This window comes from Lutra lutra, chromosome 1 (assembly GCF_902655055.1).
Source record: "Lutra lutra chromosome 1, mLutLut1.2, whole genome shotgun sequence".
In the NCBI taxonomy this organism is placed as follows: domain Eukaryota; kingdom Metazoa; phylum Chordata; class Mammalia; order Carnivora; family Mustelidae; genus Lutra; species Lutra lutra.
Genome location: NC_062278.1, coordinates 49,451,027 through 49,466,585, shown reverse-complemented (window position 1 = coordinate 49,466,585; position 15,559 = coordinate 49,451,027). Strand labels below are relative to the sequence as shown.

At 38.6% G+C, this 15,559-nt stretch overlaps 1 protein-coding gene across 4 annotated transcripts in view; it reads right to left on the bottom strand.

Moving 5' to 3' along the window:
* Nucleotides 1-1,639: 1,639 nt before the first annotated feature.
* The window catches only part of TMEM45A (transmembrane protein 45A), a 65,565-nt gene continuing 51,645 nt past the window's right edge, over nt 1,640-15,559 (bottom strand). For all 4 annotated transcript variants that reach the window (XM_047723194.1, XM_047723186.1, XM_047723168.1 and 1 more), the window contains exons 4-6: nt 14,344-14,528; nt 6,943-7,088; nt 1,640-2,154 (exon numbers count right to left, since the gene is read on the bottom strand). In XM_047723194.1, the coding sequence (XP_047579150.1) occupies nt 2,061-2,154; nt 6,943-7,088; nt 14,344-14,528 (425 nt within the window). In that variant the 3' untranslated portion in view covers nt 1,640-2,060. The remainder of the gene's footprint in view (nt 2,155-6,942; nt 7,089-14,343; nt 14,529-15,559) is intronic.

Here is a 15,559-nt window from a genome sequence, read left to right as displayed (position 1 = left end):
CTCGGACCTATATCCCAGCAATGCCATTTTCATGAACTGCAGCTGACAGCTCACTCTTTTGAAACACAAACTTGCCACAGTTCTAAAAGCTTGCTGGACTAGAGAAGATAGAGGATGACATGGGGCAGAATGCCATAATCACATGCTGCCATCACATTCTTGTGGGCAATTCATATGCCAGAATCAGCTTTATCGTAGGATTCAAAATTAGTCTTCGGGCACCCACATCAGTTCTTTGCAACCTTTATGTAAAAAAACAATGAATGTGTCCAGTTCTCTGGCCTGAAGAATCTACTCACCTCTCTCTCCAGTATCACTGTGATAATACCAGACAGTCTTCTGCATTTGTCAGTGTTTCTAGAATGCCATGGAACTGCAGGATTTAATTGCCCACATTTCTCCTCCAGCTTCCCATGAGGCTGCTTCCTTTCTTCTATATTCAATCAGCCCTCAAGGATTCCTGAAACCCTCCTTACCTTTGGTGTCATGTCAGAGACCGGCCTTTCTGACTAACATGGTACTAAATCAGCTGTCAGCTTCACTTTGTCTCAAAGATTCTAGATTCATAAAATGTGATAGCCAGAAAGTGCCTCATGCAGCTCAATTCCCTTACTTTAGAGAGGACATGGTGATTGCTAAAGTGCTAGAGGCCGGTTAATTGTAGAGTCAGAATTAGAAATAAGATTTCTTGACTCTCCACTAAGGGCTATTTAGTGCAAGATGAGGTAAGAGCTCTGACTTTTTACCCAGGTAGTCTGTAAAATATCTTTCCTTATTTTAACCCTCCACTATTTCAGCAGAGGGGATAGTATGGTGGCCATGCTATGCTGTGGTGATGACTTTTTGTTCTATAGATAACATCATAACTCCCCTTTCCAATCTCTCATAGCTTTGCATCCATGCTAGGGATCACTTCTCTCATCTTCTCTAAAAGACTGCACAACTCAGGATGACTGCTGTGTTACTTTTCTCAGGGCACAAGTCAGGTGCTACAAAAGGAGATGTCTCACAAAAAGGAATTTGTCACACTGCTCCTTCTTCATGATGCAAGGGTGAGGTGCAGCTGAATTTAAGAAACACATGAGTGAAACAATATGATAATTATCTTTCTCTGATTGACTTGTTTCACTTAGCATAATACCCTCCAGTTCCATCCATGTCGACGTAAATGTAAGTATTCATCCTTTCTGATGGCTGAGTAATATTCCACTGTAGATATATACCACATTTTCTTTATCCACTCATCTGTCAATGGACACCTCAGCTCCTTCCACAGTTTGGCTGTTGTGGACATTGCTGCTTAAAACAGTGCAGAAGATCATAGGAAAGGGGAGTGGTAAAACTGAATGGGAAGTAACCAGAGAGGAAGACAAACTATGAGAGATTCTTAACTACAGGAAGCAAACTGAGGATTCCTGTAGGGGAGTTAGTTGGGGGGATGGGGTAACTGAGTGATAGGCATTAAGGAGGACACATGATGTGATGAGCACTGGGTGTTATATGCAACTGATGAATTATTGAACTCTACCTCTGAAACTAATGATGTACTATATATTGGCTAACTGAATTTAAATAAAAAAGAAAGAAAGAAATGAGAATGAAAAAAAGAAAAGAAAAGAAAAGAAAAAGACTCGAGATGTCTCTACCAAGGTTCCTGCATTCATTTATTTCTCATTGTAGCAACAAGATAAACAGGTGTAATTTCATGTTTAATGAGTTACAAATGGTAGTAAGCCCAGGAACCTTGAGCATATCTATAATGCAAATAAAAAATTTTTCTTAGCGTGGATTTTAACTTCAGATGATCTGAGAATAGCCGCTCCAGGCCCCAAATACCATGACTAATGTGCAAAATGCATTTTTATCACCCAAAGTACTTACAAACCTAAAAATAAAATATTTGAATTCAAATACTTTAACCAAATTGGAAATACAAACAATATACCAAGAATCACCTTCAGCTGTCTGTTCTCCAAGCAAAAGGCCAAAAAACAAAACCATGAACAAAATTAATCCAGAAAAGAGAAGTTCATCCAGAAAAACTAAAATGCCCATTAAAATCACATCTCTTCTTCTGATTCTTGTTCTCGTTCAGCATTTTTCAGGAGTCCAACTTCTGAGGGGCAGAACCTCTGAAGCCGAGATTTAACCAACCTGAGGAGAATGAAAGGTATCTCATGTTATGCTGTTTAAGAAAAACCCAGAACAACGTCTATCTATAATACAACAAACTCCCAATTATCTGTGCAAATGAGAGAGGCGATCCAAAAAAGAAAATCACTTTTATTTGGCTTTGGAGCTACCTGAAAACTTTTTGTGGATTGAAGCAGGGTATAAGTAAATAAGTAAAATCAGTTTTTAAATGTACAACATGATTGTTCAGGTTTCAGAAAATGCCCAATCATTCATAGCTTTGATCATTTCTGAAACAAACAAGAGAATCTCTGGGTGGCAGCAAGCCAAGATGAAACCAAGTTCAGCCGAGAGCTTTTCCATCAAGTCCGCACCTAGGTATGTATTCCAAAAAGGAGCCCTCTCTTGGAAAGTGTACAGAGGCATCTCCTTCCCCGTGTCAAGCCCCATGTCCAGTCCTTCCCAACATGTGCCTTCAGAGGAGTGATTTTGTGCAGGCCACGGACTGCTCAATTGCATGTGGTCAATGGTCCGTGTGTGATCCACGGTGAACTAGGAAGTTGGAAAAAGTGCCCTCCCCCAATGTGATTGTTTTCATAGATTAAGAGATCTGTAGGTCTGGGGGAAATCAGAGTATCATTTTTGACACTGGAAGATACGAAGGTTCTTATTCCCAGAAACTCAGCAGACTCTCCACTTCTCTGATGTAATAAAATCTAAGCAAAGCTTTCCTATGCATAATTATTCATAAAGACACAGTATTACGACCATATTGATAGAATACAGTTAAATTCCAGAAGTACATAGGAATGTACAAACAAATTTGATACACCAAGTCATCACAATCATTCTCATTTTGTGAAAAATTTCACCAGCCTATCTGCATCCCTTATCTTCTGCCTTTCTTTTTCCAGTGAAGGTCTGGCCTTCCCCCATAAATATGCAGTGACTTTATTGTGCTCTGGATCCTATGGGAATATAAGCTTCGTAAGAGCAAAGACTATCTTATTTAGTGCCCTACCACTAGCCAGAGCCTAGACCACCTGGTGCATAACAGTGGCTCAACACACATCTGACAAATCAATGGCCTTCAGAACAATCTGCCAGGAGTCCACATCACTCACTTATTCATAGAGGTTAATTCTTCAGTCACTTTCAACTCAGCATTAACTCCTCCAATATACAACAACTGAGTAGTACCAGTAACAACTATTGACTCATCAAGATCAAGGAAACCAATTGAAATAATTTGCCTTGATTATTAATTGACTACTGATATTGCTTCCGATGTCCTCAGCTTTTCAAGGCACTGTACTCATGAAAGACTAATAGGCTTAAACAATTTAAAGGTGGTAACAGTGTTTGTGTCATATCTCAGATCCACATGGTTATCTCTACATTGCACAACCTCAATACCTGCTCAACAAAATGGATTAACTGTTAATTCAGTAATTAGATACATTCCTGATGGCTCATGTGGAAATTAAAACAAACATATGGTTACTTATTACAAATTAATTGTTAACACAGGCCCTTCCTGTTTCCCACTCCTCCTTCATGGGTGACTCTTTCTGTTTCCCATGTCTCCTTCCTGGGTTGTGTCTGCTGTTACTTTAAGCTCCCAAGCTGAGACATGTTCAGGCTCTGTCTGCACCCTGTAGACCTGGGTATTGGCACATGCATAAATGGGTGCTGGAGACAGATTAAAGGCTGGAATGATAAATAGGAAGTGCAAATAATTGCTAGTTCCTGGAATGATGTTAGTCCAGGATACTAAGGTTAGCATGAGTGAGTCTGAGGTTGTGCTCCCATAGGTTTTCTTCAATTAATAAGAGAAAGAGCAGAACTGACACTCTGGGTGTACTTCCAGAGTCCATCTGGAAATCAAACTTCCAGAAGGCAAACTGTCACATTCCTGGGATTTGGACATCTCTATTTTCTTCTTCAAAATGAGTCACCTGGATTATTGCTTAGGAAGTGAACCTGAACGTGGGCATACTTCTCTACCCATAGAAAGGGGCTTTTGAAATATTTCTATGAACAGTAGTGTTTAAATATGAAATACAGTAGAATATCTAACAAAATTTCCAAACAGGTCAGTCTCTCTTACAAATTGTTATTTCAGAACTACAGGTATGGGGCTGAATGAGGCAATCTTTGAACGATTATTCTGGAAAGCTGGGAAGTACAACTTCATTTTTCTGAGATTTGGGGGGTTGTGGTTCCATAACCTAGTTTTGTTTCCATCATGATCTTTGCACTTTGTCAAACAAATTCTGATATAATGTCCTAAAAATCCATCACCCGTGACTGACTTAGAAACTACTCCGGTCAAATCCTGAAAAATAGATTGTCAAAACTCCTTATGATTATACAACTGAATTAGCCTGCCATGTGACCTCACTGAAAGTCAGTACTGAATCTTCATTATATTTTTTAGCTTATTGCTTAAGTTTATATCAATATACCTCACAACATGAGCTCTTGTTTTTATATTTCCAAGAGCATTATGAGAGCAAGACTAAAAAGCATCTGAAACATGATTTCCAAACAAACAAAGCCCATATTCATGTAACTCTGAAGCAGATCTATTAAAACAGTAAATAAATGTTTATTGAGTACCTACTCAGTAAATGGAATGCCATTTGACAATATCCCAAGATCTGTGCAAAACATGAAAAGGGTATTTTCCTCAAGGTGCTACAATCTAGCTAACAGGTAAGGCTGACATGAGCTAACAGTAAAGATAGATTGCAATTACAAAAAAGGGTAGTAGTGACTAATGTGCTAGAAAACTCATGAAGGGAGATGAGTCTAGAACAGTCACAAAGTTTTCATAGAAGAGATAAGCATTTAATTTGAATATGCCGGGTAGAGGGGACTAAGTGGTCAAAAAGGTAAAGGCTGAGGAAGTCAACATGGACTTTCTGGTTTCTAGAAAACTGTAAGTGGATAAGAGAGGTCTGAAGCTTTTTGAAACAGGAAGAGACAGTAGTCTTCTTTTGACTCTGGAAGGGAGCTGACATGAGCTAGAGAGGCTCCTTGAATGTTGCCATTATTCTTGGAGGCTTCCCAGCCCCTAAAGAGATGAGGCCCAGATGTCAGCCTAGAACAACAGAGGAAGAAGCCAAGTTTCACTCAGTGGCAGAGCCAGTCTTACCAACCATGTGCATGCTTTGGAGGAATGAAATAGGACTAATAGAAATCAGTCAATGAGAAGCTAGAATCTCCTAGTACCCAAAGCACTTGGACCTCTAGAAGGAGGTATATACAGATCAAAGTAAGCTGACCCAAAGCCTAGCAGAGACATCTGGAGCTAAACAAGGAAATGGTTCTCTTACTTAGAGACCCAGGACCAAAGCTGCTTCAGCAGTGAAGCTCAAAGAAGCACAAGGCAAGAGAGGTGACCTGGGAGAGAAGAGTAGAAAGCTAGTTTTTGAAGAGGCTGAGACCCCACTGAGCCTAGAAGCAGTTACCACATTTTAGGAATCCAGAGAACCTACTAGACATATACTGCCCAATATGCTAGACACTATGCATTTACAGATATTTAAGTTAATTAATATTAATGTGACATTAGGCACATGCCAAGTGCTCAGAAACCACAGTCAAGTAGCTCATGGTCACCAAAATGAAGACTGAAGATATAGAACATTTAGGTCAGTGCTGAAGTCTGAAGAATTAAGTGTGGATCCTGCATGCCTAGTAGTTGGAACTAGCCAGACCCATTATGACTTGGTATTAGCTACCTTAAAGACAGGAATCATGTTCAGCTCCTTCTGTTTCTTTTCATCCTTCAAGCCAAGGCTTAATTCTCAACTGCGAGGAAGCCTCCTCTGGGCTCCAACAGTACTTTCTTCTACTATTTCCACCTACTGCACTGTATTTAAATTGTCTATCTCTGGTGACTAACCTAACATAATAAAAATAATAATAAAAAAATAAAAATAAATTGTCTTTCTCTCTTCCTTAGGGTCTATACATTATGTCTTTTGTGATACAGAAGGAGGAGGAGGGGAGGAGAACAAGAAAAGTAACAAAAAGAACAAGATCAACAAGAAGAAGAACTTCCACTGTGCCCTTGTTATGTCCTAAGCAGTGTAAACACCTATCTCATTTAGGTACTGTTATTATTCCCATTTTGTAAACAATAAAACTGAGACTTAATGTGGTTGCATAATTTGTCCAAAGTCATATAGCTGATAGGTGGCAGACCTAGGAATACATATTTTATCAATCTGTTCTATTGTTCTTCATCCACTGTGAACATTGTATTGAGGTCTAAAAATATGATTTTTCTTTTTTTATGATAATAAATTTTCTTTTTAAAAAAATGATTTTTCAACTGACTCTTACTTTTAGAAATATTAGAGCAAATGTCAAATTAATCATATACTCAAATTTAATGGGAGACATAAATGTTGGTCAAAAAATGACACCAAGCTTGTGAATTGCTATGATTAATGTACATGTGAGCAAGTGGAGGGCTCCCTGAAGGTATGGAGAGGACCATCTGGAAAAGGAGACAGCATATGCAAAGAGACAAAGGCACAGAAAAGTGTGTTGAAAGGTGACCCACAGGTCAAAGACACAGCTGAGACACAGTTGAATGAGTCTAACTTTAAACCAGCATTTATTCTTTCAAGGGGGACTTTCTGGGTTTGCAGATAATTTTCTGCTGCATTACCCTGTCTTGTGGAATACTAAGGAATGGAGTCCCCCTTCAAATCTAAAGTTCAATACTTTTGAGTCTTGATGATCATATACCAAGAAATAGAACTTACATGAGCAAAAAAATCACTAACTTACCAAGTGACAAAGGCATAAATCATTCCAACAACAACAATGTTTAATGCATAATGCCAACAAAAGCATATGGTAAGAAACATGATGTTGTCATGATCCATTGCATCCCATGCAGGAGCTCCACTGGGGGGATAAAGGACAAAACCAATCTGTAATTTAAAACAAAAAACACATATTAAAATAATCAGCTGCATTCCCAAAGAGAGTATATTTCAAAATGTTTGGTTCTAAGATTAATCTTAACTAAAGTAACTCCAATTATCTGAGATGTTACAGATAAGACATTAGGTCTTACTGCCTGCTTTAGTAATACAGATAGCATCTACCAGGTCACAATTTTGAAAAAAAAAAAAAAGTGTTAAGGGCATTTGAAGAGCAATTTTCAAAATATAAATAGTAATCATCTCTGTGGGTTAGTGGACTTTCAGAGAATGTGCCAGGTTTCTAAGCTGTGCAGTTTCACTCAGTTATTTCAAAATTGGAGTACAAAGAGGTTTGTAAATAAATAAATGCTCACAGCTAACATTATATTCAGTGATCAAAGATTGAAAGCTTTTCCCCTAAAATCAGCAACAAAAGGAGGGTGTTGGATTCACCACTTCTATTCAACATTGTCCTAAAAATTTCTAGCCAAAAATTAGTCAAGTAAAATAAAAGGCATCCAGATTATAAAGGAAGAAGTGAAACTATCTATATTCACAGATGATATGATCTTATATATAGAAAACCCTAAAGAATACATACACACACACACACACACACACAAATCTATTGGAGCTAATAAATGAATTCAGCACACTTGCAGGACACAAAATCAACACACGAATTCAGTTGTATTTCTATACACGTCTAATGAACAACACAAAAATTAAACTAAGAAAACAATGTTACCTACAATAGCACTGAAAAAAATAAAATACTTAGGAATAAATTTAAACAAGGAGGTTTAAGACTTGTACACTGAAAATTGCAAAACATTGTTGAAAATTTCAAGACCTAAATAAATGGAAATACATCTCATGTTCATGGACTGGATGATTTAATATTGTTAAGATAGCAATAACACCCAAAGCAATCTACAAATTCAGTGCAATCTCCATCAAAATCCCCATGTTCTCCTTAATGCCCATCCCCCCACTCACCTCCCCTTCCTCGATCCTCAGAGGGCACGTGATGTGATGAGCACTGGGTGTTATATGCAACTGATGAATAACTAAACACTACATCAAACACTAATGACGTACTATACACTGGCTAATTGAATTCAAATTTTTAAAAAATCCCAATGGTCTTTTTTTACTGAAATGGAAAGCTGATCCTAAAAATCATATGTAATTACCATGAACCCAGAATAGCCAAAACAACCTCAAAAAATAAAAACAAAGTTGTAAGACCCATGCTTACGAATTTCAAAACTTATAAAAACTGCAGTAATCAAAATAGTGTGGTATAGACATCATGAAATACAGATTGATGAGATAGAACTGAGACTCCAGAAATAAATCTATATGTCTGTAGCAAATTCATTTTGACAAGAGTTCCAAGGCCATTCAGTGGGTAACTCGGTAGTCTCTACAACGGTGCTGGGACAATGGATATCCACATGCAAAAGAATGGATTTGGACCCTTGTCTCACACTCCATATAAAAATTAACTCAAAACAGATCAAAGACCAAATATAAAACTAGGGGTGCCTGGGTGGCTCAGTGGGTTAAAGCCTCTGCCTTCGGCTAGGGTCATGATCCCAGCATCCTGGGATCGAGTCCCACATCGGGCTTTCCGCTCAGCGGGGAGACTGCTTCCCCCTCTGTCTCTCTGCCTGCCTCTCTGCCTACTTGTGATCTCTGTCTGTCAAATAAACAAATAAAATCTTTTAAATAAATAAATAAATAAATAAATAAATAAATAAATAATACTCTCAGGAGAAAACATAAGAGGAAAGCTTCATGCCCTGGGATTGGGGATTTCTTCTTAGACCCTACACCAAAAATACAATCAACCAAACAAAAAGTAGATAAATTGGACTTCACAAAAATTAAATAACTTTTGTACATCAAAGGACACTATCAAGAAAATGAAAAGAGAGCCCACAGCATGGGGTAAAATACTGCTGTGTCATATATCTGATAAGGAATCAATCTCTACAATATATAAAGACCTCCTACAACTCAACAGCTAAAAGACAAAAAACAAATATTTTTAAGTGAACAAATGAGTTGAAGAGACATTCCTCCAAAGAAGGTATGCAAGTGGTAAATAAACTCATGAAAAGATGATGAACATTGTCACTTATTATAGATATGCAAATCGAAACCATAAGGAGATACCACTTCACACTCACTAGGATGGTAAAAATAATAAATAACAAGTTTTAGTAAGAATATGGAGAAATTGGAATCCTTGTAAATTGCTGGTAGGAATAGAAAATGGTGCAGTCACTGTAGAAAACAACTGGTCAGTTTCTCAAAAAGTTAAATGCAGCATTAATTATCATATCACCTGGCGATACCATTCCCAAGCATATACTCAAAAGAACTGAAAACAAATATTCAAACAAAAATTTATAAACAAATGTTCATAGCAGCATTACTCACAGCAGTCAAAAGTTGAAAACAACCCAAATTGTCTGTCAACTGATGATGAATAAACAAAATGTGGTATATCAGTATCATGGAATATTGAACCATAAAGTCATGATGCACTAATATGTGATATAACATGGATGAATCTTGTAAACATTATGTTAAGGGAAAGAAGGCAGACACAAAAGGTCACATATTGTATGATTCTATTTACATGAAATATCAAGAATACATAAATTCATAGAAACAAAAAGCAAATTAGTGGTTATCAGGGGTTGGGAAGAGAGCGAAAGAGAATGATTGCTTCAGGGTTCCAGGGTTTTCTTCTGGGGTGATGAAAATGTTTCAGAACTGAATAACAGTGATACTTGTACAATATTGTGAATGTCCTTAAATGGCACTGAATTATATACTCTAAAATAGTTAATTCTGTTATGTAAATTTTATCCTAACCAAAAACAAGATAGAGAGAGAGAGGGAAGAATGATGGACAGATGGCGGGATGGTGAATGGACATAGGTCAGGTCTCTAGAACTAAATAAAATATAATACCAAGATAATTACAAGGATAATTGTATGAATGTCCACGGCTAAATAGAACTGTAACTGTCAGTTACAGTGGTTGGAAGTTTCCTGACAATGGCCTTTAAATGATGTATTATTACCCCCCACTTTAATGTACTATTGTCTTCATCATTCAGGTGAGAAAATTGGGTGGTTTTATAATTTGCCTAGGATCACACATCTAATAAATGAAATTTTACAGGAACAAAAAACAACAAAAAAAAAGCATTAGTCCATAGTTATGAGTGAAACTTTAATTCCATTTCTGTGTGAAATTTCACATAACCTGATTAAATTAGGAAAAAATAAGACTTGGGTCTTAATCACTTGTTCCTATTTCCCATGCTAAAGAATTCTCCTTGTACCATCCAATATATGTATCACTAGGTGTGGGGCACCTTAACCTCATTCATGCACATAAACTTCACAATAATTCTCAGTCCTCATCATAACCCCAAGAATAAGATATCATTATCTTCATTCCCCTCATGCCCTCCTTTTGAAGCAGCTTATGAAAGGTAACAAAGAAATTGTGTCAAGTAAGTTTCTTTAAGGGAGAGTTGAGTGTAATGAACTATGGACCAGCTCCCCAGTTCTTACCTACTGGTCCCACCGATGTCCTTCCAATGCCATCCACCCATCTATCCCTGCTTGGGGAGTGATTTGCTACAGCTCCCAGAGGTAGAGGTTAGCAGTTGTTGCGAGTTATGTTGTGTGCCTCCAAAAGGATATGTTGATGTCCTAACACTTGGTGCCTGTGAATGTGACATTATTTGGAAATAAAGTCTCTGCAGATGTCATCAACTCGAGATGAGGTCATAGTGTTTTAGAACTGGCCCTAAATCCAATGACCAGTATCCTTATTATGGAAGGCCATGTGAAGACACAGGTACACAGAAAAACACAGGCGTGACTCTGGAGGCAGAGGTAGAAGTTACGCTTCCATAAGCCAAGTTATGTCAAGGATTGCTGGCAGCTCTCAAGGAGAGAGGCATAGCACAGATTCTGCCTTTGGGCCCCCAACACACTGACACCTTGATTTCTAGACTTCTGGCCTCTAGAAGAGTGAAAGAATAAATTTCCACTTGAAATATAGAATCAGCCACTACTCTCTCATTGGGTATCCTAATTTGCTTCCTAATGTAAAATTCTAACCAAAAAAAAAAAAAAAAAAGGTCTGAAAAAGATTTTTTTTCTTGCTGTATCTTCTATGGCATTCCTGAATATCTGGTTTTGACTAGTTCAATATCACATTTAAAATGTAAATAATTATCTTCCCTAATACACAACAAGCCAGGGGCCCATTTCCCATAGGTTAAAGATAGAATTTCCTAGTGTATTATGTCTTATGCTCCAATCACTTATTTTAACACTATTAGTCTTAAACAAGTGTATGATCTATCATACCCGACTTCAGACCATTACTGCTTAGTTGGGTCTTTTTGACATCTCTGAATGAACTTTTATCTTTTCTTTTTTTTTTTTTTCAGTGTTCCGAGATTCAGAACTTTTATCTTTCTTAAAGACAAAACAAAGCTGCATTTACTTTAGGCTCAGGATCTGGGAAGTCATGGGAGGAGTCCCTGGGGCATTAATGAGGGGTGGGTGATGCATCAGATACTGTTCAAAGTAATGGGAAGTAAAGACAACAGAAGTTATCTTCCTCCTGCACGAGGGTCTCTGCCTCAACTCTGACAGTGATGGGGAGGAACTTGGAAATGACAAAATGCAAAAATGAGCTTTAAAAATACTCTCCCACAGGGGTGTCTGGGTGACTCAGTTGGTTAAGCATCCGACTCCTGATTTTGGCTCAGATCGTGATCTTGAAGTTGTGAGATTGAGTCTTCCATCCGCCAGTACCTCTAGTCTGGGCTCAGTGCTCAGTGGGGAATCTGCCTGAGATTTTCTCTCTCTCTCCCTCTCCATCTGCCCCTCCCCCTCCCCCATTCACTCTCTCTCTCTTTCTCTCCCCCCCCCCTTGCTCTCTCAAATAAATAAATAAATCTTAAAAAAAAAAAAAAGTATTTTCCCACAAAAAGTCTCAGATAAACCATGTTTCATGGAATGAATGGGCCTGAAGGATATCTTTTTCTTTTTTAAATGGCATGATATGGATAGGTTTTCAAAGAGAGCAAAATGGAGTCCCTCATGACAAGCAGGAGCTAGGCAGTATGGCGGGGACCCCAGAACTGATAGCGAGTAGAACCAGAGGAGGTCTGCAGGGACCCAAAACCAATTAAATCCCTTTAAAAAGGGAAAGGATTTTGGCAGCAAACTGTCAGACTCTTCAGATATGAATCCCTCTCTGTCTCACCATTTTAAAAAGGCAGCTGCCATGGAAGGCTCTGCCCAGTGGATCTCCAAACAGAACCGAGATCCTTCACTGCTTGAACATAAGCAGTTAAGTGCGGAGAGCTGACACGGACCAAACCGAGGTCGACAGAGGCCTTATCTCAACTGCGTGCCCACAGACTGACATCGAGTTTGGTTGTTAACCTCCTACACCCTTTTGTTATCTTGCTTGTTGTGTGATTTGTCTTGTCCTGCTTTGTGTGCTGTGTAACAAGCCAAGTTTAATCACACGGTGAAATGTCATCAAGTTTGGAATCCCGAACCTGCTTTATCATTGCGATTTAACTTTGCTTCATGATTGAATAAAGCTGACATTGTGGAAAGATACAACTCCTGTGTATGCCTTCATAGTGTGCTCATGACAGTCTCTGAGAAAACATATCTGACTGTAATGAGCTTCGGGAAAGAAACCATTCTTAAAGATTGGAAGCATAGTTCTCTTGAAGTTTGCCTATTACCCCATCATTTACATATGAGTTATAAAAAAATGGCCAATCTGAACATTTGCCTCACTCATTTCCCAACTCCTTTATAGTTCCAAGAATCTAGGTGTGCTAATCTGTCTACATATTGTTTATGCACTAGTATTAACCACCCGTGGACAAGTAGAGAGAGAAAAAAATATGGTGAAAAGCAATTCACGATGTCCTATTATTAGTTTATGACAGAGTTTTGGCCATAAACATTCATTTACCACACATAACATCAAAATAAAAGCAGAATAAATTCATCTACGTCTCCAGACATTTTTGTTTCAGAGGAATCTGAGGGTGGAGAGAGGTACTACAGCTAAACCTTCATTTCCTGCCAGTGTGTGTGTTTGTACTGGTATTAAATGTTCATTTTTTCTTTAAGCCTCCAAACGTTATTTAGTCTAGCCACCAGGTAAAAAAGGAAACTAGTCTAGACATACTCATAGATGGAAAAGATTTTTAAACAGTCACAGATTTATGCCCAAGATTTTTAACCCCATAGCTCTTTCCTAGAAAAGCTTTTGGTAAAATGTGAAAACATTATTTCTCTGGTCTCAGTTGTGACAGCCCATGCTTCTTCCCTCAGATTCTTAATAAATCATTAATTATTAATGGAACACTAATAGCTTGCAAATCCCTGCGATAACCTCATCCCAAGTTTCTGCTTTCTGATAACGAAATATCTCCTCTAAGAAGTCATCCCCTATTAAACCACATTTACCTTTCATCTCAGGATTTCCTTATATATATATGTGCATATTAGAGTATGATTTACCAGTGTCTATAAAATATAAGTTCACTAATTGGAATATATGTTTTTGACAACACGCCAAGCTTAGGTAGTCAACAGAGTAAAATGGAAAGAGCCCGGGACTTGGGGTCAACCAGACCCACATTTAGATGCTAGTTCCATTACTGTGTGAGTCTGGGATGGTCACATTGTCTCCTGGAGTCCTATCCATAAATTTGGGATGATAATACCTAACTTCCAAGTCACTGTGAGGACAAAATTGAAACAACATGTATGAAATAGTCCTGTAGAGTCATCGGCACATCATTGTTTCTCAATAATTAGTCAATTCCTCTCCTTTCTGCTTTTCATATATTTCTCAAGCTCATTACTCATTAGGCTGTAAATTGCGTTAGCATTAGCACCTGCTGCCCACAACAAGCAATGGCCCAGAATTCCTACATTATGGATATCCAGGTGTGTGAGGAAGATGGCCACACCCCACTTACTTTCCAGCCGCTCTATCAGCACTCCCACTAGGGCCTCTGGTCTACTCAAAGAAACATCACCTCTCAAAGACCCACATTCTCCCTACAGGTGGCACATCAGAAGGAAGTCCCTGATTCTGGATCAAAATACCCCATCAAAGAGAGAAGAGTACAGATGGAAACACCAGATGCCTTCACTGGAGGCCCCGACTCACCTGCCAAAACCAGCTCCCCTGAAGCAGGATAAAGCTTGTCCGAAGAAGTTCCACAGTGATATTGGTCCGTATGAAGAGCTCCAAGAAGGCAATCAGGCCTGCCACAAAGACAGCCAAGACCAGCAGCTGGTGCACAAAGATGTCCAGCATTTCCCGGCCATGAGTGTGATTGTACAAGACAAAAGCTGATAGAGAAGGAAGAAACAGTTTCTCTTATTCAGTGAAACCAAGGGACATCTACCATTTCTCTCCCTCTCTGTCTCCCTCTGTCTCTCCCCACCCCACAGAATTTTACACACACACGCACACACACCAATTTGTCCAAAATATCAAGTGCTCTCTGCTTCCCACAATAATGGAAACCTTTAGTATTTTTTTGGAGTCCTCACTACTTCTTCTTTTTTTTTTTTTTTTTAAAGATGTTATTTGTCAGAGAGTGAGCACAACCAGGGGGAGAAGCAGTCTCCCTGCTGAGCAAGGAGCCTGATGGCAGGACTCAATCCCAGCACCCTGGAATCATGACCTGAGCTGAAAGCAGAAGCTTAACCCACTGAGTCACCCAGGCCTCCCAACATCACTACCTCTTAAGAATAAGGATCTATCATTCCTTTTCCCTTTCCTTGTCTAACATATCATGCTTTTTTAACTAACTATATTTCAAAGCATCTTCTATGCAGGAGGATGAATAGTAAGGGTGATGGGACAGGAGAAAGAGTTAGGGTGAACACACAGATGAATGAAACAGACCCTAGCCTGAAGGAATTCAGTCCATTGGAGTAAGCAAATACATATATGTACAAATCATAAGAGAGGACTTTGCTGGGTATGAAAAGATGCTCTGGAAGCTCCCAAGAAGTAGTAACTACCTATATTTTTTAATCCCATGAACAGATTCCAGCTTTATCTTCAACCTTTTCATGTAGATGAGGAGGAAAAGATGTTCACCCAAAATATGGTAACACCCTGAAATACTGAGAATCTTGCTGTTGGTTTTTGATGCCCGTATTTTAGCTAGCCTTTGTTCTCAGAGAGGGGTTGGCAAAAGTCCTTATATTCAGATATGGGAGGGAAGGTGATCAGTTAGGAAATGGCCCCTCCTGATAATCTGGGGCTTTTTAGTTCTTTTTTTTTTAAGATTTTATTTATTTATTTGACAGACAGTGAGAAGGAACACAAGCAGGGGGAGTGGGAGAGAGAGAAACAGGCTTCTTGCTGA